General features: G+C 33.5%; 1 protein-coding gene across 15 annotated transcripts in view; it reads left to right on the forward strand.

The window, feature by feature from the left end:
• LCORL (ligand dependent nuclear receptor corepressor like) overlaps nt 1–27752 on the forward strand; it is a 161227-nt gene that overhangs the window by 103504 nt on the left and 29971 nt on the right. For 11 of the 15 annotated variants that reach the window (XR_006817489.1, XR_006817490.1, XM_045998459.1 and 8 more), the window contains 2 exons: nt 3045–3296; nt 20755–20848. Coding sequence is in view for 13 of the 15 variants with exons in the window: in XM_045998459.1 (XP_045854415.1) it covers nt 3045–3296; nt 20755–20848 (346 nt within the window). In the remaining 2 variants the exon portion in view is untranslated. Of the gene's footprint in view, nt 1–3044; nt 3297–20754; nt 20849–22193; nt 26293–27752 lie in introns of those variants that run through there. The other 4 variants (XM_045998464.1, XM_045998472.1, XM_045998470.1 and 1 more) reach the window with 4 other exon arrangements.

The following is a 27752-nucleotide window of genomic DNA, read 5'->3' on the forward strand; positions in this document are numbered from 1 at the left end:
GAAGGGGCTACACAACAGAATGAAGCCAGAAGGTTGAAATCATTGAGGACTATCTTGAAACTATTACAAAAAGCTTGTTAAAACTTTTGAATTAGTTAGGTTTGAAAAATTAAGGCAAAAAATAAGTTATTTCTGTCTTCTTGGGGACAGTAGACACTATTTCCACATGGCAGCAGTCTCTCTTCCGGCCAAATACTTATTACTTGCTTGACCTTTGGAAACATTATAATTCCTGGTCTGTATCTCTAGTTAACTCCTTTGCTTTTTTATAGTTATGACATCTTGTAGACATAATCTAGAAGGCTCACTAGCTAATCAGCAGCATTTTTGTCTCTTTGTCTTTCTCTTTTTTAAATTAATAAACATATACTTATTCTCCAATATAAAGGGCTAAAAACTGAGTACATGAAAAAACAAAAAATAGAGTGGCACAATGTATTCTGCTTTAAACTTTTTAAACTTGGCTCTAAACTCAACCCTAAAGTTGTAGCCCCAGTCTGATGATATGAATCTAAGTATGTTTCTGTTCTTTTTTGGTAAATTTAATTATTTTGAATTTATAAGTTGACATTCAATAAATTATAGCACAGTTAAACAATACATAGAAGTAAATCTAGTATCTCCTTTTAACACATAGTACAAAGCAAAATTAGGTTTAGAAAAAGATGGAGAAGAATGTTCACAGAAGCCTTCAAAGATGCCTGGAGGTAATAATCAAGAAATGATTTTTAAAAATGGGAGTTTTTATATATAACATGGAAATTTCTTGTTTGTTGATCTGCGTCATTTAGGGTACTTGTGCTAATGCTATCTATTCTGGACCAAAAAGTATCAAAAGTACTTAGAAGTTAGGTCCTTTGTATTTTCCCAATTACCTAGTAATTTTATATTAATCTAGTTAATATTTTTACTTATTTGGCATTTTGTGACTTAAATAAAATATAACTGCTCAGTCTACATCTTAATGGCTAATGTTTCCTAGACTGTTAAAACGCCAAGTACGGGAATTTAGTATTTTATCTACATTCTTACATAACCTTAAAATATCCTGTGAGCAGGCCATACTATGATTTTGAATGTTCTGTTTTCATTTCCATTTTTATGAACAGAGAAACTAAAACTTAGAAGGGATATGTAACTACCCTAAGTTCATAAGGATGGCTAAGATTCCAGCATATAGCTAAGTCCTTTTCCAGTACATAAGAACAATAGTGCCTCTCTTCCCTACTAGATTCTAAAGGAAGAGAAAATGTGAAGGCTAAAATACAACATTTTTTTTTGCCCATAGTTTCTTCTCTCAAGATGTTTTTTCAGAATTCAAAATTTCTTGTTTTTGAAAGAGGTAATATAAGAAACAACATCCTGTGATCAAATATATTGATATTTCTGCAGGACCATAAATAGATTCATTTTAGCCCAGATCACATTTTGCTGCCAAATTTGGAGATGGTCATGGTGGAAGTAGTTTGTTGCCTCTCCTCACCTCCAAATAGTATATGTTTTCAAACCATCTTGCATTTTAGAATCATGTATCTGTAACTGTAGATGTTAGTTGGGGAACTTGGCTGCAGATTTCTTAGACATGTGCTCCAGCTAATATTGAACTCCAAAACTAAAAAGACTTACTCCTTCAGTCTCCCTGGATCAAAGCAGGCCTATTTACATAACACTGATCTGCATGGGTAAGAGTTAAGGTATTTAAGGAGCAAAGAATTAGTATCTCTAGTTTCACTTCTGAAAGGAAGAGGTATGGAGCTTAATCACATCTGCATAGTCATCCTTCCCAATTTACCAATAGTTCTGCCTCTAAAGGATCAGAGTAAATAAAAGGATTGAAGTGAGGCCAGAAGTGTGTGTGTGAAGAAGCCACCACCACCCACCTTCCTCAAATACCAAAACTCCTTATCACTATTATTGTTTACAAGTTGTCTGTTCTTATTCTACACTTCTTATATAAAATCATTAATTGTTGTAGCTCTTGTACAAGTTTCAAGCAGAAGTGTGTATCACTACTGACCTTCATTATAGTTGTAGCTGGTCAAGATGTTTTGGGGTCAAGGATTGATTAAGACCCTAACAATGGTATTGCTGTTTTTATAGGAGAGTCTTAGTAGATGCATGCTGAAATATTAAGGAGTGAAATAACATAATTCTCCACTGTACTTTCAGTGGTTCTGCAAATAAAAAAAGTTTAAAAAGTGAATGTGAAAGAATATAACAATTCTTAATTCTTGGTAGAGGCTGCCTGTATCACTTTCTTTATTTTTTCTTTATGATTAAAATTTCTCAATATAATTTGAAGAAAGGAAAATTTTTGATGATGACATTTGGGTTATATATGGAATACAGATTTGACTGAATGGAACAATTTAATGGTAATAAATAGTTATAAGAGTATATGTTTTATAAAGAGCTATAAGATTTTATAAGAGTTTTGTTTAATAGCTAATGCATATACTTTGTATATTACGTTACAAATTGCTTAGTTACAATTTATGTTCACATTCTAACTGTTTTAAACCCTGAAAATAAGCTGTTCTGCTTCTATGTCTAATTCTTTGTCTGTATTTTAGTTTGAGACTGAAAATGTTTGTTTTTTTTTTATTGTTGTTGTCTTTCGAAGATTTTGTTTATTTAATTATTTGAGAGGATGTCAGTGCCTGTGGTGGGAGGGGCAATAGGGGAGAAAGAGGGAGAATCTCAAGTGGACTCCATGTTTAGCAGGGAGCCCTTCTTGGGGATTCATCTCACAACCCTGAGATCATTACCTGAGTCAAAATCAAGAGTGGGATGCTCAACTGACTGAGCCACGCAGGGGCCCTGGAAAACATTTGTTTTTAAGAAATGATTAAATATACCAAGTTTCGGTTGATGTAATACTAATTAAATCTACAAGGTTTCTGTTACTAAGTTCTAGAAGCCATTAGCAATTGTGGACTGAACTGAAGACTTCTGAAACCATTAATTTTTAATAAAAATAAGTTTAAGTGTTGGTATTTTCCATTTCTCTTTTTTAATGCCTATCATGTTTATTTCTTCCCTAGATCTTCCTCAGAACTGTGATCCTAACATTCCCTTAGTTGCTCAGGAATTAATGAAAAAGATGATACGTCAGTTTGCAATTGAGTATATTTCAAAAAGTGGTAAAATTCAAGAAAATAGAAATGGTTCAATTGGACCAAGTCTAATATGTAAAAGTATCCAAATGAATCAAGCAGAAAACTCCCTTCAGGAAGAGCAGGAAGGCCCCTTAGACCTCACTGTGAATCGAATGCAAGAACAAAATACTCAGCAAGGTAAGATTTTGTGTGTGTGTAATTCATAATTTTATGTTTTAATATTTGATATACATAAAACCTTACATTCATAAAAAATTTATTTTAGAAGTAATTTTACTTGCAATTAGCCTATGTGATATGAACTAGAGAGAAGTTCTAAATTTTATATTTGACTTTGTTTATAGAAGAGGAAGTTTGCGTTGCTCTTGGTTTCTTTTCACAATAAAATGTATGGTGAGAGAATCTTCACAAGCAGCTTAAAAGCAAAGAATACAAATAAGGAGATGTATAAATTATTTTTAAAATGTTACAGCTATGGACACTAAGCACTTACTATTCAGTTTTTTATACCTAAGTGAAAAATAAAAAAATAAATGATTTTTTTTTTAATTTAATTTATTTTTTCAGCGTAACAGTATTCATTGTTTTTGCACAACACCCAGTGCTCCATGCAAAACTTGCCCTCCCTATTACCCACCACCTGTTCCCCCAACCTCCCACCCCTGACCCTTCAAAACCCTCAGGTTGTTTTTCAGAGTCCATAGTCTCTTATGGTTAGCCTCCCCTTCCATTTTTTTTTTTTTAATAAACATATAATGTATTTTTATCTCCAGGGGTACAGGTCTGTGAATCGCCAGGTTTATACACTTCACAGCACTCACGATAGCACATACCCTCCCCAGTGTCCATAACCCCCTCCCCCTCTCCCAACCCCACCTCCCCCCAGCAACCCCCAGTTTGTTTTGTGACATTAAGAGTCATTTATGGTTTGTCTCTCTCCCAATCCCATCTTGTTTCATTTATTTTTTCTTCAATTATTTATGATGTAACTGAGGAAGAAGAAAAGTTAATATTTCTGATAAATAATCATGCAGTTAAATACATAGAGATACATTTTTCATAAGAATTCTGAATGATGAAGGCTATGTTGGTCTTATCTGATAGTTGATTAAAGAAGAGCCATGATTCTAGAGGAAAGGAAGGAAAGGACTTTTAAGTGCTTGTGGAGGATGCCAAATAAGTGTTTGCCTAGAGAACAGAGAACAGGTATCTTTTGTTAACACAGGTTAGGGGTAGTGTTGTCAGTCCTTGAAGCCGGAAAAATATCAGCATTAGATTTGATCACAGAATGCAGTGTTTGGGCTCTAAAGAAGAGTATCTAGTCAGTGTTTAAAGAAGATAATTTTTTCATTGTATAAAACATTAAAATTAAGGAATGAAATATGGAAATGATTTTCTCTTTTTCCTTGCCTAATTTTAGTTCATGGGAGTTTACTTATGTAGAAAGATCTGAGAAATATTAAAATAATTAGTTTATTAGACAGAAATGTCAAAGATGACTGTGATATGAGGCTTGAGGGGAAAATATATCAACACATAGAATTTTGGAAAATAGAAAGCATAGGATTTTTAGAATTTTGTTTGCTTTTTGCTTTTTTTTTTTCTTTTCCGTGTTTCATATACTCTTACAGCTCTTTGTCAAAGGCGGTTCAGTGTTCGAAAGAGTCTAAAACATAGGTTTTTGTATCTGACATACTTGTGGTTGACCAGCTCTGCTACTAATTACTTGAACAAGTAACTTTACCTGTTGGAGCTTTAAGTTTCCTCATTTGTTATTTGGCATTAATAATAATAGCAAACTCATTAGAGCAATGTGAAAATTAAATTTGAGCTAATGGACTCATAAAAGATAAATACTGGCCTCCATACTCTTACCTCCTTTTCCTTACTACCACAGAAGAGAGATCTTAGCAGTAACATAGTGATCTGTAAATATTTGTGTGCTCATTATATTAAAGTAGGGCAGAACTTTCTTGAATAGCCCAGTGAGTAGCATTAGGATCTAGAAATTAAATGGAAACAGATTTCAGGTCCATATACAAAAGAATATTTCTGAGGATCAGACATTTCTCCAAGTGGAAAGTTGTTGCCTTGTCATTAGAGGTATTCAGAAGCATCAGATGAGTGGTTGGAATAAATGACATTTTAAAAGTAAATTTCCATTCCTTACATTCTGTGGTTCTATGAACTTAAGTGATAAGGCAAACCCAAGTAATGATATTCTCTGCAAAGTACACAGATATGTATGTGAACATCCTTTTCATCCACAGGTTGATGAAAAAGAGTAATGATAGTGGATATAAATCTGTACCTTAAATAAATAGTTTCTTGATGATTTTGGTGGATTACCTCATATCTTACATAATTATAGGAATAATCATTTAGTCTAGTATGGCTTGTAGTGTAGTGAGCCAAAGAAATAGATAGAGACCAAATTATGAGAAAGTTACACAGGAATTATTAAAGATTTTGACTTTCTTAGAGCCACAGAAAGCTACTAGATTGCTTCAAGCAGTGAGTAATAAAATTAGGTGTTTTTTTTTTTGTAAAGCCATTCTGCTGTGGTGTAGATTGGTAGGCTCTAAGAAATCTTAAAACAAAACAAAAAGAGCACATATCCTTTGATGCATTTGTATGTGCATGTGTGTTTATGTATGCACACCAATATCTGTACTAATCTTTCCATAAATTAAAGTTTTTGAGGTTGAAATAAGGATATTATAAACAATTTTTAAATAACTTGCTAATCATGACTTCACTACCAATATGTTACTACACAGTATAGACTTTGGGAGAATTTTATTAGTGATGATAGAAGATATAAATCCATAGTTCAGATGGTTTTCTTAAGAATTAAAATTTGGGGGTGAGGGTCACCTGGGTGGCTCATTTGGTTAAGCATCTGACTTCAGCTCAGTCAGGTCATGATCTCAGAATCCTGGGATCAAGCCCCTGCGTCACGTCTTGGGGCTCCCTGCTCAGCAGGGATTCTGCTTGTCCTCCTCCCTTTGTCCCTCCGCACACTGGTACTTGCTTATTCTGACTCTCTCTCTCTCAAAATAAATAAATAAAATCTTAAAAAGAAAAGGAATTAAAATTTTGGCCTGATTTCACTGTTCTTACCTATAATCGATTACGTGCTTATACTAGCAGTAGCAGTGTTCCACTTTTATTTGCTAGTGCTTACATTTTTCGTAGTATTCTAACAGCACACATTTAAGCTCATTGTTCATTCTGTGAGTTACTTTTTTCAAATCAGATAATGTAATCCATAAATCTAATGGCTAATCTATGTGAATATTTTGGAGTGGTCTAACTTACAAATCTTTAAATTATCAATCAGATCGTTTTGTAGGTAAACTTCATATAACCTTAAAGCAATAGATAATTTGTCTTTTACAGACTGTTTTAAAGAGAAATACTGTTATAATCTCTATACCAAAAACAGACAAAAACAACAGAAGAAAGAAAAGTTGCAAACCAGTCTTACTTACAGACATAAGTACAAAAATCCTAAATAAATATTAGCAAATTGAATATAGTGAAGTCTAAAAACGTAATAAATAATGACAGGCACGGATGATTCCACCTTTGAAAAACCTCTATGATTGTCCACATTGCCAAAAAAGAAAAGAGACGCAACATATCATCCTAACAGATAAGGAAAATTCTACAAAAGCTGATAAATTTATAATAAAATTGTTTATTAAGAGTAAATGTGCACTGCCACTACCAGAAATATCATATCCTAATGATTTAAAGTAATACATAACAATGCACACGATCACCAGTTTTCAACCTTTTCCAGACCAAAGAGGTCCTGATTTAATTAGCACAGTGAGGGGAAAAAAAATAGAATTATGAAAATTAGCAATAATAAATATAAGGAAAGAATGAACAAAATTGTGGTTGCTTTACAAACAGCATGGTTGTATATGTAGATAGTATGAAAGAATAGGTTAAAATTTTACAACTGTTAAAAAGTTCAGAAAATATACTGCTCACAAGATCAGTATATATTACATCAAATTAGCAACCATCCTGTTAGACAACACAGTTTTTTAAAAATCTCATTTACAATAGCAACAAAAGCAGGACATGTACCAGAACACTAGAGAATGAAACTAATGCAGTGTTTTAAACCTTATGGATAACATACTGCTACTGAAGGATGAAAAATAAAATTCCCAAAATAAGTGATTATATTTTAAATGAATGGACAAACTCTAAAAGATGGCATTTCATCCTTAATATGCTTATAGATTCAGTGTCACTCCAGTCAAATCTCGTTGGGTTTATTGTGGAAAATGACTTGCCAATCTTAAAATTTATGGGTAGTATTTAAAGAGCTAAGCATAACTAAGTCAAGGTGATTGAGGGAGTCCCTCTAAAACATATTACTTAATATGTTTAACAGTTAAAACATGGTGCTGTTGGCTATATACAAATCAGTAGAACAGCTTAGCAATCTGGAAACTCTCCAGACATTAATGGAATCTGGTACAAGACAGAGATGTCATTATAAATCACTGGGAAGGATGGCCTATTTAATAAATGGTTCTGGGGCAACTGGTTACCCATGTAGGACCAAAAAAAAGATGATTCCTACCTAACACAACTCACAAAAGTAATTCCAGTGGGCTAAAGGGCTAAAATTTGAAAAGAAAAATGAAAAGAAAAGATACAGGATTAAATCCTGATAAACTCAAAGAAGACTTTCTTAAGATACAAGAATAACAATCCATACAATAATTTTGTAAATTCAACTGTATTAAAATAAACTTAACTCTTATAAAGGTCACTATGAACAGAGTGAAAATGCAGGACTCAAATGGAGACAGTATTTATTACTATTCTAACTGGAGACCCATTCAACTAACAGAACAAAACTAGAGTGGGGGCGCCTGGGTGGCTCAGTGGGTTAAGCCGCTGCCTTCGGCTCAGGTCATGATCCCGGGGTCCTGGGATCGAGTCCCGCATCCGGCTCTCTGCTCAGCAGGGAGCCTGCTTCCCTCTCTCTCTCTCTGCCTGCCTCTCTACTTCTGATCTCTCTGTCAAATAAATAAATAAATAAATAAATTTAAAAAAAAATTAAAAAGAACAAAACTAGAGTGAATGAGAAAAACACAACTATGTAGAAAAATAGGCAAAAACACTGTCAGAACAGAATTAGTCATATAAACAAAAAAAAAGATATTCAAAAGAATATCCTACCTAGCCTCTGCCCTAATGTAGCATTCTTAGATAGAATAACTACCATATAAGAGATGGTAATTCAACTGCTGATCAAGAAGTACTTAATTACAGTTTAACATCTCAGCTGACAATTTCACCTACCTTAATCTCAGACAAGAAACCAGAGAGCCATTATGGTTTTATGATGTTATGTTTATGCTGTTTATAAATGGAGTCTGTTGTTATTCTATTAGGAAAATACTGAACGGTTTTTATAGTTCAGTTCAGAAGGTATTTCTGTGTCTGCTAGTGAAGGCAATAAAATTACCCATCTTGTTTTTCAGTACTGAGCCTTTGCTTTCCAGGGCTAAAGATGGAAGAAAAATGTTATGTTCTTTGGCCCAGGTCATGATCCCAGGGTTCTGGGATCGAGCCCAGGCATTGGGCTCCGTGCTCAGTGGGAGCTTCTCCCTCTCCCCCTTCCCCTGCTGTGTTCCCTCTCTCGCTGTGTCTCTCTCTGTCAAATTAATAAATAAAATCTTTTAAAAAATAATAAAATCTTACTGTTAGTTTTCTGGTACATGAAGAACAAAATTTAAATTTATTTCCATGACTTTGCTAAGATCTTGCCCATGCCCACCTCTCTGTTTTATATATAAAATACATATATGTGTGTGTGTGTGTTTGTGCATATGTATGTTATTCCTTGACAGCATTATTTATAATAGCAAAGGGTTGGAAATATATTCTCATTTGCAAAAAAAAGCAGGAAGGATTAAAAACTATAAGCATGGTTACCTATAAGGGGATGCAGTAGATGAGGCAGAGGAGACAGAATGAAAGTGCTGTGAATGTATTTTGTTATATAGTTTTATGTAAATATTCTACATATTCCAAAGAATATACATTTTTTAAAATAGAGCAATCCCTAAAATTTCAGAAGGAATGTCACAATCAATCTGGCTGCATTATTTTAGTAACATAGTGACACCGAGGAAAGAATTATGTCAGGTAACTTTCGCCAGTATTTTGACTACATTCTTTGTAGAATGTATTTTAAGGACAAAGAGTGCTTCAAAGAAATCCTTTAGGTAATATTAGTAATAATATTGCCATTGTTCGTTCTTTTGAATCTAGGTGATAAATATGTAATCATGTAACATTGTTAGGGAACCAAGACTTCCAGGGTAAGAGAAGAAGCACAGGAGTAAAATCAAGGTAAAAGCCCTGTAATATTACATGTGGATTGGAAATGTCAGGAAAATTCACAATTTTTTTCTTTTCAAAAATATGGATTTCTTAGACTGCTGAAGTACCCTAAAAGCAATGACAGTTCAATTGAACCTAGACCCACATTATGATCTCTAAACAGTATTTTCCTTTAAAAGGAAGCTGGCCTCCTTATAATCCTGGTGCGGATCAGAAAGTGTAAGAAAGAAGCCTAGGACGTCTTGTGCCAGCAAGCAAGGAAGCTTCAAAGACTAATATGTCGGGGCGCCTGGGTGGCTCAGTGGGTTAAAGCCTCTGCCTTCAGCTCAGGTCATGATCCCAGGGTCCTGGGATCGAGCCCCGCATCAGGCTCTCTGCTCCGCAGGGAGCCTGCTTCCTCCTCTCTCTCTGCCTGCCTCTCTGCCTAGTTGTGATTTCTCTCTGTCAAATAAAAAAAAAAAAACAAAAAAAAAAACTAATTTGTCAGCAGAATACAGAAGCCAATGTTAAGAGTTCCCCATTGGCCATATGAGAACATTTGAGCATCAAAACAAACAGTTGCAGCTGAAGCATGCTGAATGTTTTAAAATCCATTCATTTATGATAATCAGAAAATGGAAGTGCTCCTCAAAGTCTTTAGTCCACACTGGGGGTACACAGTGTACCATAGTGTACAAATAAGCAATTAAAGGGAAAAGTTAAGCATCTATCTTTCTTCCTTCCTTCCTTCCTTCCTTCCTTCCTTCCTCATTCATTCATTCTTTCATCCATTCATTCATTTCAGGACCAAATAGCCATCATTTAAGAAAGATTCTTAAAGGGGTACCTGGGTGGCTCAGTGGGTTAAGCATCTGACTTTGGCTCAGGTCATGATCTCAGGGTCCTGGGATCAGAGCCAGGCCTCAGGCTCCCTCTCTCTCTGCTGTTCCCCCTGCTTGTGCTATCTCTCTCTCTTTCTTTCAAATAAATAAAATCTTAAAAAAAAAAAAGGTTCTTACAGAATTTCAGCTAATAAATACGGGAAACATGATAAAACTATTAGAGGAAAGTCTGTTTGGGGAACCGAACCTGTACAGTGGAGGGCGTGGTCAGATTATCACCATCAAAACACACTGATCACTTGAGCTTCATTGAAATCCCGACTGTATGTGCCTCATGATATGTTGCATCGCTCTTGAAGTATTCTTGCCCAAAACACTGAATATGAATCTAGGCAGTTCTTTAGGCCAGTGGTGCGCAAATATGGTTCAGGAAATTCTTGGAGCCCCTGAAACTTTTTCAGGGGATACTCCAGGTCAAAATGAATAATATGTTATTTGTCCTTTTGACTCTCTTTCTCTCCCAAGTATGTAATGAAGTCCACCAGAGACTACTAGTATATCTAAATATATTGAATACAGAAGCATATATGATGACAATCTGGCTATCTTCTATTAAGCTAGACATTAAAGAGATTTGCAAAATTATTTTAAAATCTCACTGTTTTACTTTGAAAATGTCATTTTTTGTTAAAATGTTTTTAAAAACTAACATTTGTAGAGTTATTGTTATCAATTAGGAATTTTTTTGAACTTAATCAGTTTAATTTATAATATGGCAAATATAAATTGAGGTAACTCACCTAAACAAAAGCTCTTTGAAGTTCACAGTATTTTTTTAAAAGATTTTATGTATTTATTTATTAGAGAGAACAAGGAGAGCGAGAGGGAGAAACACACTCCCACTGAGCAAGCAGCCTGATACCTGGGCTTGATCCCAGGACCCTGGGATTATGACCTGGGCCAAAGGCAGCCACTTAACAAACTGAGCTACCCAGACGCCCCCACAGTTTTGTTTTGTTTTTTAATTTCATTTTTTCAGTGTTCCAAAATTCATTGTTTATGTACCATAGCCAGTGTGTTTTAAGAGTAAAAAAAATTTATGAGATCTGAAGCTTGAGAACCATTTGCTTTATTTATTTATCATTAACATATAATGTATTATTTGCCCTAGGGGTACAGATCTGTGAATCAACAGGCTTACACATTTCACAGCACTCACCATAGTACATAGCCCCCCCCAGTGTCCATAACCCAGCCACCCTATCCCTACTCCCCACCCCCACAGAGCAACCCTCAGTTTGTTTTATGAGATAAGGGCTCTTATGCTTTATCTCCCTCCCGATCCCATCTTGTTTCATTTTTTCCTTCTCTAACCTCCACAACCCCCCACCCTGCCTTTCAAATTCCTCATACCAGAGAGATCATATGATAATTGTCTTTCTCTGGTTGGCTTATTTCACTTAGCATAATATCCTCTGTTCTCTCATGTTGTTGCAAATGGCAAGATTTCGTTTCTTTTGATGGCTGCATAGTATTCCATTGTATCTATGTGCCACATCTTCTTTATTCATTCATCTGTTGATGGACATCTGGGGAGAACCATTTGCTTTAGAGTTAATTCCAAGTTTATCAGAATTATTGATAAAAAGAACAAAGGAAATGACACCACAGGAGACAGAACAAAACCATAATGTTCTCTAGTAATATCAATTACCTAGCTGCTTCTAGCTAGCTCAGTTGGAAGAGCATGTGACTTTTGATCTCAGGGTTGTGAGTTTGAGCCCCACGTTGGGTGTAGAGATTACTAAAATAAACGTTAAAAAAGAAATATCGTGAAGACTCACTAGAGAAAATTTCATTACAAACCAGGTGTTAGACAATAGCAAGGAATTGATATAATTGTGTATGAAAATGTATGTTTTAAAGATTCATGATAATAGAAATGATATAACACTGGAATTAGCTTTAAAAATACTTAATTAAAGGGACGCTTGGGTGGCTCAGTGGGTTAAGGCCTCCGCCTTTGACTCAGGTCATGATCCCAGGGTTCTGGGATAGAGCCCTGCATCAGGCTCTCTGCTCATTGGGGAGCCTGCTTCCCTTCCTCTCTCTCTGCCTGCCTCTCTGCCTACTTGTGATCTCTGTCAAATAAATAAAATCTTTAAAAAAAATAAAATAAAATACTTAAGTAAATAGGGATAAATGGAGTGAGTATAGCAAAAATCTAGTTAATTATTAAACTGAAGAGAGGATGTAAGGGAAAATCATTCTATATTTTTGTATGTTTGAATTATATCTTAATACAATTTATTTTTTAAAAAAGGAGATGACCTCAGAGGCTTTGCCTGATTATTTATTCCAGCATAGTTTTTCTACAGAATCATTTAGTTGAATAGTATTCTGTTTTGTAGAAGTATCACATATTTAATTCTGTCTCTAGATATATAAGTAAACATGCTCAAGCTAAGACTTTGCACTCAATCTTAACTTTTACCTTAGGAAGCATTCCTAAAAGTAAAATTGCTTCATCAAGCCGCACATGCATAAAGCTGTTATAAGTCAAGATATTGGGTGTGGGAGTAAGTTAGTGATCAGAGGGAGAGAGGATGGGGGGTATCTCTTAGTTGATGGTGGTAATCTAGGTACTGTTTACATAGGACTGTTTCATTTGTGAAAATTCATTAAACTATACTTCTGTGCATTTTTATTATGAATGTCATATTTCAATAAAAAGTTTTTCAAAACATAAATCATTTTGGATAAGCATGACAGAGGTTATCAAGTGTATGATCAAGAAATGGAAAGTCTTTCAGTATGACATTGTTGTAATAAGCATACATCCCACATTTTAAGTGAAATGTTTGGTTAAAACTTGAACTTACAGAATAAGGTAATACAATACATGGGATTAAAAAAAAGAACTTGTTTTTAAAAATATTTTTAAGTGTGGACTTGAAGCTTTTTGAAATTTTGTTTCAATTCAGTACTTGTAGGGGTAACTGAAGAAAGAAAAAACTGCAGTGAAATTCTAAAATGGTATTGGGTGGAAGTGCTTAGCTAATTTTTACATCCTAAATTCACTATAAGTACTTAATTTATATTGTCTATAAGTACTTAATTGATATTGTCTTTTATTGACAAATAGTAGATGAATGAATTCTATGGGTTTCAGCTATATATGCACTAAATAAAACATCGGGAAGAACATGTTTGCTTGTCAGGGGAGGCAAATAAGGGAAGGAAAAACCAATGTTAAAACTTAATTGATGTGCTGCTCTTATATTTTATTGGTTATTCCCCCCATGACTCTGAAACTTTAACTCATTGGTTAAACCAGTAACAATAAAAATAATTTAAAAATGAAATTTGGATAAACGTAAGGGAATGCTTTTATACTTTGGTATTATTGTGTTAACAAGTCTTGTTAATAAGTCTGTGTTAGTAAATTTTAGTATATGTATGCAAGTATGTGCCCAAACGCTTATTTTAATTGCTCAGATCCTTGTGAAAGATCACCATTGTTGTCATGTGGTATATTTACTTCCAGGTTTGTTCTATATCTGATTTTTTTTTGGCTTTTTATATGTTTAGTTGTCTATTATCTCTATTCAAGTTTATATCCTACCTTTTAAAAACACTAATAGCAATTGCAGTGTTCAGTGTTTTATTAATTACCTTAATGGATATGCTAAACCTAAATATTCAGGGTTGTAAAAAAATTGTATTGATCAGTAATATTGAAATCTTTGGTATATCTTTGTACATAAAGACATTTTCACTTTAAATATTTTCTTAAAATAGATACCCAGAGAAGTGTGAACATTTTTAAGATTTTTGATGATGTATTGCTATAATGTTTCCAAAAGGGTTATGTTCTTGAACTAGCAATGTTTGACCGTGTCAAGTTTATTACACTATTACCAACATTGTAATTTGATTTTCAAAATATCATAGATTAGAATTATAGTTAAATGTAGACTCTGGAACATGGCTGCCTGAGTTTGAATGACATTCTCACTATTTAGAACTCTGTCACCTCTCTGTCACTTTCAGTTTTATCATTAAGATTTCCAAATTAGTAAAACCTTTAGTGCATACTTTACGTGCACTGTAGAAAAATAGTTGTACATATTTAGATTTTTTGTTGTGAGTTACTAATATTTTCTAGAAATCAGTTGAATATAAATGGATTAGTAATCCATAGGAATCTAGGAATCTCCTAGAGAGTACAGTTAAGACCAGAAAGAACCAGAGGATGACTAGGATAATACATTGAGGGACCAAAATAAAGACAAGACCCAGGCACCTGAGTAGTACAGTCCAGCTGAGCATTCGACCTTTAGTTTCGGCTCAGGTCATGGTCTTGGGTCATGGATCAAGCCCCATATGGGGCCCCACTCCAGCACAGAGTCTGCTTGGGATTTCACTCTCTTTTCCTCTGCCCCACCCCCCACCCTTCCTCCTCACCCATACACATATGCTCTCTCACTTGCACTCTCTCTCTTATAAATAAATCTTTTTTTTTTTTTTTTAAGACAGGAGATATCTCCATATAAGGAGATAAGAAGTGATCCAAGATGTAAGGTAGAAATAGCTTTAAGGTATTTATTAAAACTGTAACATAAACTTGCCGTTTGCATCAAACATTATTTAATGTTAAGTAGCAGTGATTTGAATGAAAGTTTTATTGCTAGTAATTGCCATTTCTGTGAAATTTAATTTGGAATATTCTCCCCCTTCTAGACAACATAAAATTTATGTGATATTTTCCTTTCATTAAAATTCACTTTCTTTCATATACTGAATCTTACTAATATTTACATATTTAATATTGATGAGAGATAATGTGGTTTCAGAGAACTTTTATCTCATATTCCCTCCTATATGGACTGAGCTTCATGCTTTCAGGCCCTGGCTTAAGGGAGGGGGGAGTCTTGTGAGAAAATCCACCTGGTAATGATGCTTAATTGCATATAAATCTTAAATAGATTCTAAAAATAGTTACTAACTCCCCTATTAGACTTGAGGTGCTAAACTAAGCAAATTATTATAAGGCATCATAAATATAGTATAGAAGAAAATAAAGGGTATTAGGGGGAAATTCGGAAAACATTTGAAGGGATGGATGATCCTGAAGGATGTATAGAAATTAACTTGTCAGGCCAAGAGAACACAGAACATAGTTTGAAGAATGGACAAAAGCTGTAAAGATGAGAGATTAAAAAAAAAAATGGTATCCTTGGAGGGGTGAAAAACAATTCTGTATTATGACAGTTGCACTTGTCTTCTTTGAATAGATCCTTGATTAGGAATTTGCCTGAAAATATAGAACTGAAAACAATTTGTAAATGAAAAAATCAAATCTTGATCTTAATAGAAGGGGAATTCTAAAAAAAAATTAACCCAATAATGTTTTGAAATCAAGAAATTGCCCAGGGGCACCTGGGTGGCTCAGTCGTTAAGTGTCTGCCTTTGGCTCTGGTCATGATCCCATGGCCCTGGGATCAAGCCCTGCATCGGGCTCCGTATTTGGTGGGGAGCCTGCTTTTTCCTCTCCCACTCCCCCTGCTTGTGTTCCCTCTCTCACTGTGTCTCTCTCTGTCAAATGAATAAATAAAATCTTAAAAAAAAAAAAGAAAGAAAGAAATAGCCCAGCTTGGTCATGGTTTCAGTTTTTCAAGAATCAGTCCATTTTAAAAGTTGTATCTGGTAGTACAATATATACAATTACCTGACCCTGTTGAAAGAAACTGACCTCTTATTCTATACATTTTACATTAGTGGTTGATCAAAAATAAGTAAATTGTAGTGTTAAGACCCAGTCTGTAATCAGCAAATGGGAATAATTTGTATTTATTATTAGGTAATTTTCAAATATAGAGAAATATACTGCTTAATAATCATGCTTCTGTCATCCAGAACTAATAAATGTGTTATTTGATCATGTTTGCTTCTGATATGCTTTCTCTTAAGGATCTGTCACATCCTTTTGTTTAGTCTTGGAAGCAACCTCTGATAATGCCTGTTTATGCATTTATAAGTAAAATAATTTTGTGTTCTTTAAAAATTCACAGTGATGCGTACTAAATGAACTCTTGTTAATTTATTCTTACAACTTGCTTTTCTTACCAAGTTAGCAAAAATTAAAAATCTCTACACCACCAAATGTCATCAAGGATATGGTAAAGAAGTTGGTGATATCTACTAAATTCCAAAATGTTAAGTCCAGCACTTATACCTCTAGGTGTATATCTTAGAGAAAAATTCTTATACATGAACACAAGAAAGCATTTAGGGTTTTCATTTCAGTATTGTTTGTTAAGTGTAAAACAAAACAACCTAGGTACCGACCAATAGTTGAATGGCAAATAAATCTCAGTCCTTGTCTTCTATTTATTTTATATTGCCCTAGAGCACAATAAGTGCTTAGTTTTTTGGGGTGTCTGGATGACTCAGTTGGTTAAGTATCTGTCTTCTGCTCAGGTCATGATCTCAGGGTACTGGGATCAAGTCCCGTGTTGGGCTCCCTACTTAGTGGGAGTTTGCTTCTCCCTCTCCCCTTCATCCCTGCGTGTTCTCGCTTTCTGTCTCAAAAAAAAAAATGAATAAAGTATTTGTAAAAGGGGTGCCTGCATGGCTCAGTCAGTTAAGCATCTGCCTTCCGCTCAGGTCATGATCCCTGGGTCCTGGGTTCAAGCTTCATGTCAGGTTCCCTGCAGCTGGGAGCCTGCTGCTCTCTTTCCCTCTGCCATTCCCCCATCCCTCACCCCCAAGTTGTGCTCTCTCTCTCTTTCTCTCTTTCTCTCAGATGAATAATAAAATCTTTTTTTTAAGTGCTTAGTTTCTGTCCATCAAGTTAATCATTAGAACTTTGGAAATATATACACAAAACAACCTAGTTATGATGTGCTATCTCCATTGTGAAGGAGTGATGCTTTTAGATATAATCACTTCAGCTAGATCTAAATCAGCAGCAGGAGCAAGAAAATGCCCTTTCTCCCCATTCCTGATCTTTTTTTTTTTCTTTTTTCTGAATCCTTCTTCCCAAGCTATTTCTCCCTTTCTCTTAGTGTTTTTTGCTTTTCTAATTTGGATAATCCTAGAAATAACTCTCTGATTTTTCTAGCTCTTGAGTTACAGCTTTTATGATGTATAAAGAAGTAATGATGTCAGCAAAATACTTTAGGTCAAAGCGCTACTAATAAAAAGTGAGATTTTCTATGATAACTAAAATTTCTCTAAAATTCTTTACTTACATATTTATGTATCTTGTATTCAGTACATAAATGCTCATTGATTACATAGTTTTCCTGTGTGGCAGAAATATGTTGGAGTATATTTTGTTTGCACTGGATAACAAACTATAATGTGTTACTTCTAAAGCAAAACTTTTAACATATATACTGCATATCTGTGCTCGCTTCAGCAGCACATATACTAAAAAAACATATATACTGCATATCAAGTCAAGGCTATGGGGAAAAAATTAAAGCATCTCTCACTTTGGTCACTGTTTAGAGTTTCGGAAGAAGAAGAATCAGGAGTATAAGCTTGATTCGGGTAGCTCTCTTAAAGGTGAAACAAGACTTAGGTCTAGTTCATCCTTCAGATTTAGATTATCCCTAACCAGGGCCATGTGTCTAGGAATAGCCCAAAAAGGACAAGAGATATAGCTTAATTTGCATAGTTAATGTAAAGGAGAGAGAGGAGTTCCCTGTACCTCCTTTTCTTATTTCTGGTGTGAAATAATTAACTTTGAATTGACTATATCAAACATCTGAAAGTTTAGAATTGGAAAAATTTCATTAATTCATTTTGTAACATTGACTAGGAATAACACATTTATGGAGAGTATGTTTTATGTGTTGCATACTGTGTAAAACTTGAGTAGAATCAAAACTGGTCATTCGGAGGTAAATCTGAATATGGATTATGTAGTAATGATTTTTTGAAGAAGATAATCTTATAAGACCTTGAAATAATAAAATCTTAATTGCTGAAGGAGAAAAGTGAGATAGTAAAAGAGAAGACAAGTATTCAATTCTTTCTTCTTTTACTAGGTTACAGCACTCTACTATTTATGAAATACAAATGAGTAAGATCCCTGACCTGAGGAATTCAGTCTTGTGGGATAAATATGTACATATATATGTGTTTGTGTGTGTAGAGAGATATATATATAGATAATTGCAAGACAGTCTCTTAAGTGTCATTAAGTATAAATTATAAGTGTTGACTCAAGGGAAACAGTTATTAGGTTCTACTTGGGGGCATATGGATGAATTTTGGAACACTCAAAAAAATATTAAATTAAACTGAGTAGGAGTTTGACAAATTGAAAAGGTAGAACATTCTTGGCAGAGTACTGCAATTTGAGAGACCTGACACCATGTAGCATTTGTGAGGAACTGCAAGGAAGTATGAGGGTTGAGTTGAGTTGGAGACAAAGCATAAAAAATTGAGCCGGGCAGATAACCTAGGGCAAGGTGCTTCACTTAACAGTTTTTCAAGGTACTATGTACCATATGCTTTGTTTACCTATCCAGTCTTCTCTTTTGCTTCTTCAAAGTTCTACTCCCCAAATATTTACTGAATGCCAGGCACTATTCTAGGCAGTGGGGTGGGGATACATGGGTGAATAAAATAGACATGGTCTTTGTCTTCACGTAGCTTATGGTCTGCATGGCTAATGCTGGTAAGTATGTAAGCAACTAGAATATAGCATGCTAAATGCTAAATAATGTAGGTAAGTGTGGCAGATATAGGAGCCTAAAATAATGACAACCAAATTCAAGTTGTGGCCTGAATAAATGATGAGTAAGATTTGATGAGAACTAGGATGAGTGTAGGGATAGAAGGAAAGGATTAGGAGTCTTCTAACAGAGGAAACTAACGAAGTGTGAAAGCTCAGAGTTGAGAAATACTGTAGTGTTTTCCGAACAGATTTCCCTACTCCACGTTAGCCCTTGAGGTCCATTCTCCCCACAGCGGATTGATCCTTTAAAAGTACAAATTAAACCTTGTTGGTCCTACGCTGAGAAACCTCCAGTGGTTTCCTTTCTCTCTTAAAATAAAATTCAGATTTCTTACCATGGCCTACAAGTCCCAATGTGATCTGCCTTTGTACATTTCTGATCTCATTTCACTCAGCCTGGCTTCCAGCTGAGACTTTGCTCTTTGCTATTCCTCAGACATTTCAAAAATGATTCCGTAACACAGCCTTTGTATAAACTGATCCTTACAGAAGCTTTTCCCTGATAATATATTTGGTTGGTCATGGTTCACACCATGACAATAGGTACTGTTTATGCCTTTGTTACTGCTGCTTCCAAATTCCTCGAATAGTGCTTTGAACACAGTAGGCACTCAATGAAATTATTGAATTACACTTAGGTTATGAGTGAGACATTTTTATTTTTCTGTCTTTGTGTCTTGCCAGAGCACCTAAGTGTTAGGTAAAATTGTATGGTAACAATAAAACCCAGATGAATTTTTCTTAGACCAACTTAAATTTTTAAGTATATTTTTTAAACATGTGTTTTCTTATGATTCTTTATAGCTTAAATTTTGAACTTTTTAGCTATCAGTAAAGAAATAGTCACACTGTTGCTTATAGTGCTTTGTTTTAAATTCATAGTTTATTTTTACTCTTTTCAATCCTTGTCAGATTAACATGTCTGAATCATTGTTTTTATTTATGTAAATTCAGTGTTATAATAGTAATAAAAACACTACATTTTAATAAATACTTAGGCAGTTGTTTTCTAACTGGCTATTTTTCCTAAAATGTTAATATTGTAGGCTATGTCTTCATCCAGTCACAGATGTAAACATAATATATTACATAAGCAATGATTCAACTGCTATACATTTCAGTTATTTAAAATAGTAAAATTTTACACTGAGTTCTAAAAATTACCTTGATTATATATAGTCACAATTTATTTAAAGCATATGTTCTGCATATTGCTAGTCCTAGTAAATGCTAATTATTGTTCTCTTATTCATCATCATTTTTTCTGTGGTCTCTGTTTTGTACAACTTACATCATTCCTGCTTTCTTGAAGCATCATCTGGGCAGCCTTGATTAGAAAAAAGTCATGGATAAGCAGTTAATGGCTGTTCACAGCAGAACAAGGGGAAAAGTAACCAAAGGTTGATTTTAAACAGATATTATATCATAGCCTTCATATGTTTCTTCGTATCATTTGGCAATGCCAGCTCCTTCTCTGTTCTTTTTTCCTATGTAGTGCCTTCCCAGTCATGTACTGTTCTTAAACCCACAAGATGAGTTGGTAATAGCCACATGTCAAATACAAGTGTTAATTTTTAGGTCATGAATTAGTAGATCAGCAAAATATGAAATGTTAAAATGTAAGGATTACCTATCTGTCACAAATATAAAGTTTTTTCTCTTGCAAAAATTATAGGGGATGGAGTGTTAGATCTCTCTACAAAGAAAACCAGCATAAAATCTGAAGAGTCATCCATATGTGATCCTTCTTCTGAAAATTCAATGGCTGGGTAAGCAATATCTAGGAAATATAATTTAATATTAATATGAAATTATCTCTTCAGAGAACTCTTAATACTACTTTGAGTAGATTGACATATATAGCTTTCCTCCAGAATTTTTGTCACTCATAACTGTGTGTCTCTCATACCTTTCATTTGTCCTTTCTCTTTCTTTTTTATTCTTTCTGTTAAAGAAAAGTTATCAGAACAATCACCAAACTTTAGTTCATGTTACTAAAATGAACTACCAACTTAATCATAGGCTACAAACTAAGAAGCAGGACGAATATAAAGAAAATTTAAAATTCAGTATTCAGGAGGCAATTTTAAGCAAAATATGTGATTTCATTATTTAATTTTTTAAACAATCAACAAATTTTAAAAGTACCATACTTACTAATTCTAACACCTAGCTTATAGTGTTTACGTTTTTTTCACTGTGCTTTAGGTGTGGTGGCAAACTTTACATAATATATATAATAATATATGTCTAGTAAACACCACAGAAAGTCCTTTCATGCTTTGAAAGTTCTCATTAAATAAATAAATAAATAAATAGCAGTGAGATGCTCTTCTGTTGGATTTTTGGATTTTTATTTAGTAACTTTGCATCTTCCCATTAACTAACTGCATAGGAAGCTTTTTACCACATTTAAATCTCAGATATAGAGTGTAACTTGTTTCAGCTAAGACTATAGTAGCTTTTGAGTCACAAGGTATAGTTAGCTTCTGTTTGAGAAGCTGAAAATTACAATGATATATTTGAAATAGAAAGAACAATTTATAGTATCAAATTATTTTACCCAAATATAACTTATCTACTTGTTTCAAATTTTAAGTTTTTGTCTAGAGAAAAATTAGTCTTGTGGAAATATGGGATGTTTGTGTTTGGAAATATTCTTGCTGCTACAAATTTCCTTTAAAGGGGTTGACTCTTTTATTACTTGTTTAGCGGTAACGTCACGTTTCTACTAACAAAAACTCCTTTAGGATTTGGGTATTTTTTATAATGGAACTCTAATTGTACAAATAAAAATTATAAGTGTTGCTCTGCAAGCATCTGTCAGAGGAATAGCAACATCATGAGAATATTTTTACAAATACCGAGTTAGGATTTTATGTTCTTGGAAGGTCTGCCCGTTGAGGCCACCGTATGATTGACACATTGTCCTACCAGGACTGTAGCGTTTGCTTTGATAAGGAGTAACTACTACATCTCACAGACTTAAAAAGAGTCATAAGCAGTGATGTTACCTAAGCAAGGAGTATAATAAAGGAGTGGACCCTCCCCTTCCATAGCTGTGTGAGAGTCTCTCATGCATCAGTTTACCATCGTTTCATTCCATCCATCCAGGAGACTACACAGAAACAGAGAGGACTATGTGGAAAGAAGTGCTGAGTTTGCAGATGGTTTGCTCTCAAAAGCTTTGAAAGACATTCAGTCTGGAGCACTGGACATAAATAAAGCAGGCATACTTTATGGCATACCTCAAAAAACTTTACTTCTCCACTTAGAAGCCTTACCAGCAGGGAAGCCTGCATCTTTTAAAAACAAAACTCGAGATTTCAATGATAGTTACTCATATAAAGACAGTAAAGAAACTTGTGCAGTGCTGCAAAAAGTAGCCTTGTGGGCAAGAGCTCAAGCAGAGCGCACAGAAAAAAGTAAACTCAATCTACTTGAAACCTCAGAATTAAAATTCCCAACAGCTTCCAGTTACCTCCATCAGTTAACTCTACAGAAAATGGTTACTCAATTTAAAGAAAAAAATGAAAGCCTACAATATGAAACTTCACACCCTACTGTACAGTTAAAAATTCCTCAGCTCCGAGTAAGTTCTGTTTCAAAACCACAACCTGATGGTCCTGGTCTGCTGGATGTTATGTATCAAGTTTCCAAAACCTCTCCAGTCCTAGAAGGATCAGCTCTCCAAAAACTGAAAAATATACTCCCTAAACAGAACAAAATAGAATGTTCTGGGCCTGTAACTCACTCAAGTGTTGACTCTTATTTTCTACATGGGGACCTCTCTCCTTTGTGTCTTAATTCTAAAAATGGAACAGTTGATGGAACCTCTGAAAATACTGAAGATGGATTGGATCGAAAAGATAGTAAGCAGCCCAGGAAAAAACGTGGCCGTTATCGCCAATATGATCATGAAATAATGGAAGAGGCTATTGCAATGGTAATGAGCGGAAAAATGAGTGTTTCCAAAGCACAAGGAATTTATGGGGTACCTCACAGCACTTTAGAATACAAGGTAAAAGAAAGATCTGGAACACTGAAGACTCCTCCGAAGAAGAAACTCCGATTACCAGACACTGGGTTATATAATATGACAGATTCAGGGACTGGCAGCTGCAAAAGCAGCAAGCCTGTGTAGATTACTTGTTAGGAAAATGTTTGTATGTGTGTATGTGCGTGTGTGTATGTGTGTTTGCGTGTGTGTGTGTATGTGCACAGGTGTGTATTTGTGTGTCTATATACACACATGTGGGAATTACAGACGCTCACTCTGACAAGAGACATGAAATTTTACAGTTCAAAAACCACTTACATGCCTTTTGAAAAAAAAAAGTTTTATTCAGGGTTTTCACTGTGGACAGAATTATATAGTTGCTTACTTAATTCTGATAGTTTGTATTTAATCCTTGTATAAATAGGTGAAAAAGATTCAGGTTTTCTTTAGTAGTCAATAGCATAAAGCGTTGTGGGAAAACAAGTAATTGTCAAGTGAAACATTTTTATTGGTGAAAGACCACTCCAGCCATTCAGTTGAACCATCTTATAAGGGAAATATGATATTAATAGTTTGTAAACATTTTTACACACTGCACTTACAGCTATTGTAAGTACATCAAACAACCAATCAAAGTTTAAATAACTATCTCCATACGAAGAAAAATTAATATATACAGTATTAGTACACTACAGTGTATTCTATGAAATATGAAATGCACTCAAGTGCATCCACCATGAATAGAAAAGAAAACCTTAAATGATATGTATAATGAAATTTAATATTTATCATTTAATAGTTGATTTACAGGAAGTTGGGGTTTATAAGGTATATACTTTTTAAAAAAACTGACACATAGTTAACCCCAGCAGCTATAGAATCCTTTAATATAAGATGGAATACTAAGAACAAAAAGTAATTTAAATTTAATTATTAAAATAATTTAATTTTGTTTTTCATTTGAAAAATAAGCTAATGTGTAAGGTTAGAAAAGAAAGTTGGAATGCAACTTAGAGCATGTTTATAATGTGCACAGAAAAAGCTTGAGAATGATATTTGGTTTAAATGTGCTGGTTAGTTGATGTTATGACTACTTTAAATTTTAAGGATTGTGACACACTCCTACTATTGAAAAACCTCAGTGTAACTTTAATATATTTGCTGCTGTGACATTTCAAAACATTTTCAGTTTATCAAAATGAATTACAGATTTCATTTTGGTGGGCGATACATTATCATTTTGCTAATAACCAAATTTGCAGTTTGTTCAGGGTCTTGAATAGATTTACAGATATTTAACACTGAAGCTGTTTTGAACTTTCAGTAATGTAAACTCTCTACTAATTTGGTAGTTAGAAGCTGGGCAGTGCATTTTAACTTTTACTAGACTCATAAGAGAGACCAGTAATTTTTATATAGCAGTTTTAAAATGTGGTTCATAGTATCCATGTTGGATTTATGGAGTATGCAGTTTTAGTGGTAAAATGTTATAAGCATGTGCCTCCATATAAAGAATGGGGATTTGCTTCGTATATTCAGAATTCTCCGAGTGCCCCTTTTCTCTGTTAAAATTCAGGTTCTGATCATTTTTCTAAGCCAATTTTCCTAAGTCCAAAAGGAATACTTAAAGCTGAATTTAAAAAAATAAGTGCACCTTGTCAAATACTTGTGTTTTTACACTTGTGTTTGTGTGTATCTAATAATCACATATACATGTAATACTAAAGAGATTTTCAGCTATTACATTTAAAAACTGCTTACATATGATTTAAAAAAACTGAAGAGTGGGAAGCTACACAACCAAGTAGTTATTTGGTCTCTTCGATCTATACTGAACCCTCTTCAGCTTAATGTTACCTGCATACTAGAGAATGAATCCTCTTGCTTTTTTGTTTTTCCAAGTAAGAATACATAATAGATTGCAAAACAGCAGATGTCAGGGTCATCTTTCTTTTTAAAGAATTAAGCCATATTTTGTGAGGGCCAGAACTTGGATTATTTAATATATTTCCCCTCCTCCCCCATTGAAAAACAAATTTAAAAAATAAAGTAAATGTTTCAACACAATTTTATTGACCTCTTTATACAGAATTTTACTTGCAAAAATTTGGGGGCCTGAATGCATTACATAATATTTATATTGAGCTTTTTTATTCCTCACACTATATTTACATTAATAAATTGATTGAGAAGTTTATAGTAAAGGGATACTTACAGAACACTTTTATATCATTTAAAAGATGACCTGACCAAAAACTTTACAGGATTCATAAAATCAGGGATCATTTTGCTATTGACTTCACAGTGATCAGTAGTTTTATAGGTAATATTATAGTTAATTTGCAGCATTTAGTATTTGTATTATTTATTTTTGGTCAGATATAGTAAATTAAATATTTTTTGATAGTTTATAGGTAATGATCAACCCATAACTTTTAAAAGAAACAAATGTTTCTAATTATTGAGTTAACTTTTGATTATACAAACTAGGAAAGGCAGGGAAATTTATGGGTTCCCCTTCTCCCCAGTGATTCTATTAAGATGTTCTTTATGTTAAACTTTCAAAGTACTTTATAAATTTAGTTACCAGTTACTACTTATTAATTGACAGTTTTCTGAAAAATCCAGTTTCAGCAGACTTTTAATGAAGGTGAAAGCAACCCTTATATGCTTTCTACTTATTTGAATGTTCCTCAAGTATTTTATATTTAAAAAAAAAAAAAAAGAAGGAAAAGAAAAACAGTGCCTCTGTTTTTAGAAAACTACTGCTCAGTAAAGTTGTTTAAACCATTTCTGGTAGCTAATGACAATTTTATATTAAATTGTATACTAACTTTAGTGAGACTGATTTTTTTAGTTGTTTACAGTACAAATACTTGTATTTGTTTTTTAATTGCAGTATTTCCATTGTCGCAGTAATTTAGTAAAACTCTGTGGCTGCCTTGATTTTGACAGATTTTGTTAATATAAACTGATTGTTAGGCAATTAGTTATATTTATGCATAAATCAATTGCACTATAATTCATGAATTATTTATTACAATATTTTCTAATGAATTCATGTATCTGTCCTGTGTTGTAAATGTACTGTAATTCTGTTCCTACTTTGTGTTGTTATATATCTAAATCTGATTGTATGAATTTTAATTGTTCAGTTAACGTGTTTCTAGGTTGTAATTTGTAGTAAAGCACTTCAATGCTTTTGCACTTAAATTTACAACACTGTTGGTGTGTGATTGATTTACTCATTCAGTAAAAGAAAAGAAAAGAAAAGAAAAGAAAAAAAAACTGACTACACTGACTTTTTTGATTCACTGTAGGAATGAATTTTATTTATATTAATATGAAAAATTGACTTCTCCAAAGAACTATTTCAACAACAAAACTTGTAATAAGCAAAACCAATAGTAACCATATAAAAAATAGGCAGGATGTTTTGGTTTAGAAATTGAACTGAAAAGGGTTAGAAAAAAATTTAACATTAAAAACAAGGGAGCTATGACATATAATTATAGAACCTTTACATAATCACTTCAGAATAAATTCTAGACTGGAGACTTCTGTGTATTCAACTATTATTTACTCATTTTTATTTGAGACCCTAACATGCAACAAATATGAAAAAGAAAAAATTTGGAGCCAAATAAACATGAAATTTTATAATTTGAGAATTTAGTTAGCTACTCTCTGATATGTGTGTATTAGATATAATCTAATACCTGAATATCCAATTAGTAACTTTATGGAGCTATTCTTCATATACCATTACATGGAAATTATTGACCACTGTGGTATTTTGGAATGGAGGTTCCATTATTAAAAGTAATAAAATGAGGGGGGAATAATTAACTGAATAAGAAACTTTTTAAAAATATAGACTTCGTTGAAATCTCAGAGGACAACTGTAAAAATCTTGGGGCCGTTTTCAGACTAGTTAACACTAATCATTAGTTTTAGTTATTTCTACTTTCTATTTGACTTTGCTAATGGAAAAAACATTTCAGCATTTTAGAAACTTAGGAAAGCAAATTAATCTTTAAAATATGGTGCAATGAACTTTTCTAAGAAATAAAATCTCTTTATTTAACCACAGATATGTTTAATAGTCTATAACATAACTTTTAACTGTTGAAGTGCATCTATCAGAGCTCTTTGGGATTTCTTTGCTTATGTAAGAATTACAATTTTAATTTGCTGGAAAAGAGTACAATATCACATATCTTCATATGTGATAGTTAACATTTCCTCATGTCTTTTTTTTCCCTGTACTTTTCGAGTTATCTAATAGTGAATCTTGGGAATCAGTTCCATTTACTCCCAATCATGACAAAATTTACCAAAAAAAAAAATATATTTTCAGAATGGAAAGGGTATTGGGGTTATATCTGTGGACTTAAAGCACTTTATTGTTAATTTCATATTTTTTCTCACTCTGATAACTGCTTTTTGTCAAATCACATATTAATTTTGGTGAACTATTAGTCCAATCTAGTAAAGTTATCATTTTTCTAGAAAATTTTTGATCTAATGTTCAGAATTTGCCTTGATGTTTTTGCTACTTAAATAACATAATATTTATAAAATGTACATAAAATATTGCATACTTGCCTGTGAAACAGATTAAGCCAGTTTTAGGGAGCAAAATAAAATTAATTTTACTTTTCATTTTAAAA

Source organism: Meles meles, chromosome 2 (genome assembly GCF_922984935.1).
Source record: "Meles meles chromosome 2, mMelMel3.1 paternal haplotype, whole genome shotgun sequence".
Classification (NCBI taxonomy): domain Eukaryota; kingdom Metazoa; phylum Chordata; class Mammalia; order Carnivora; family Mustelidae; genus Meles; species Meles meles.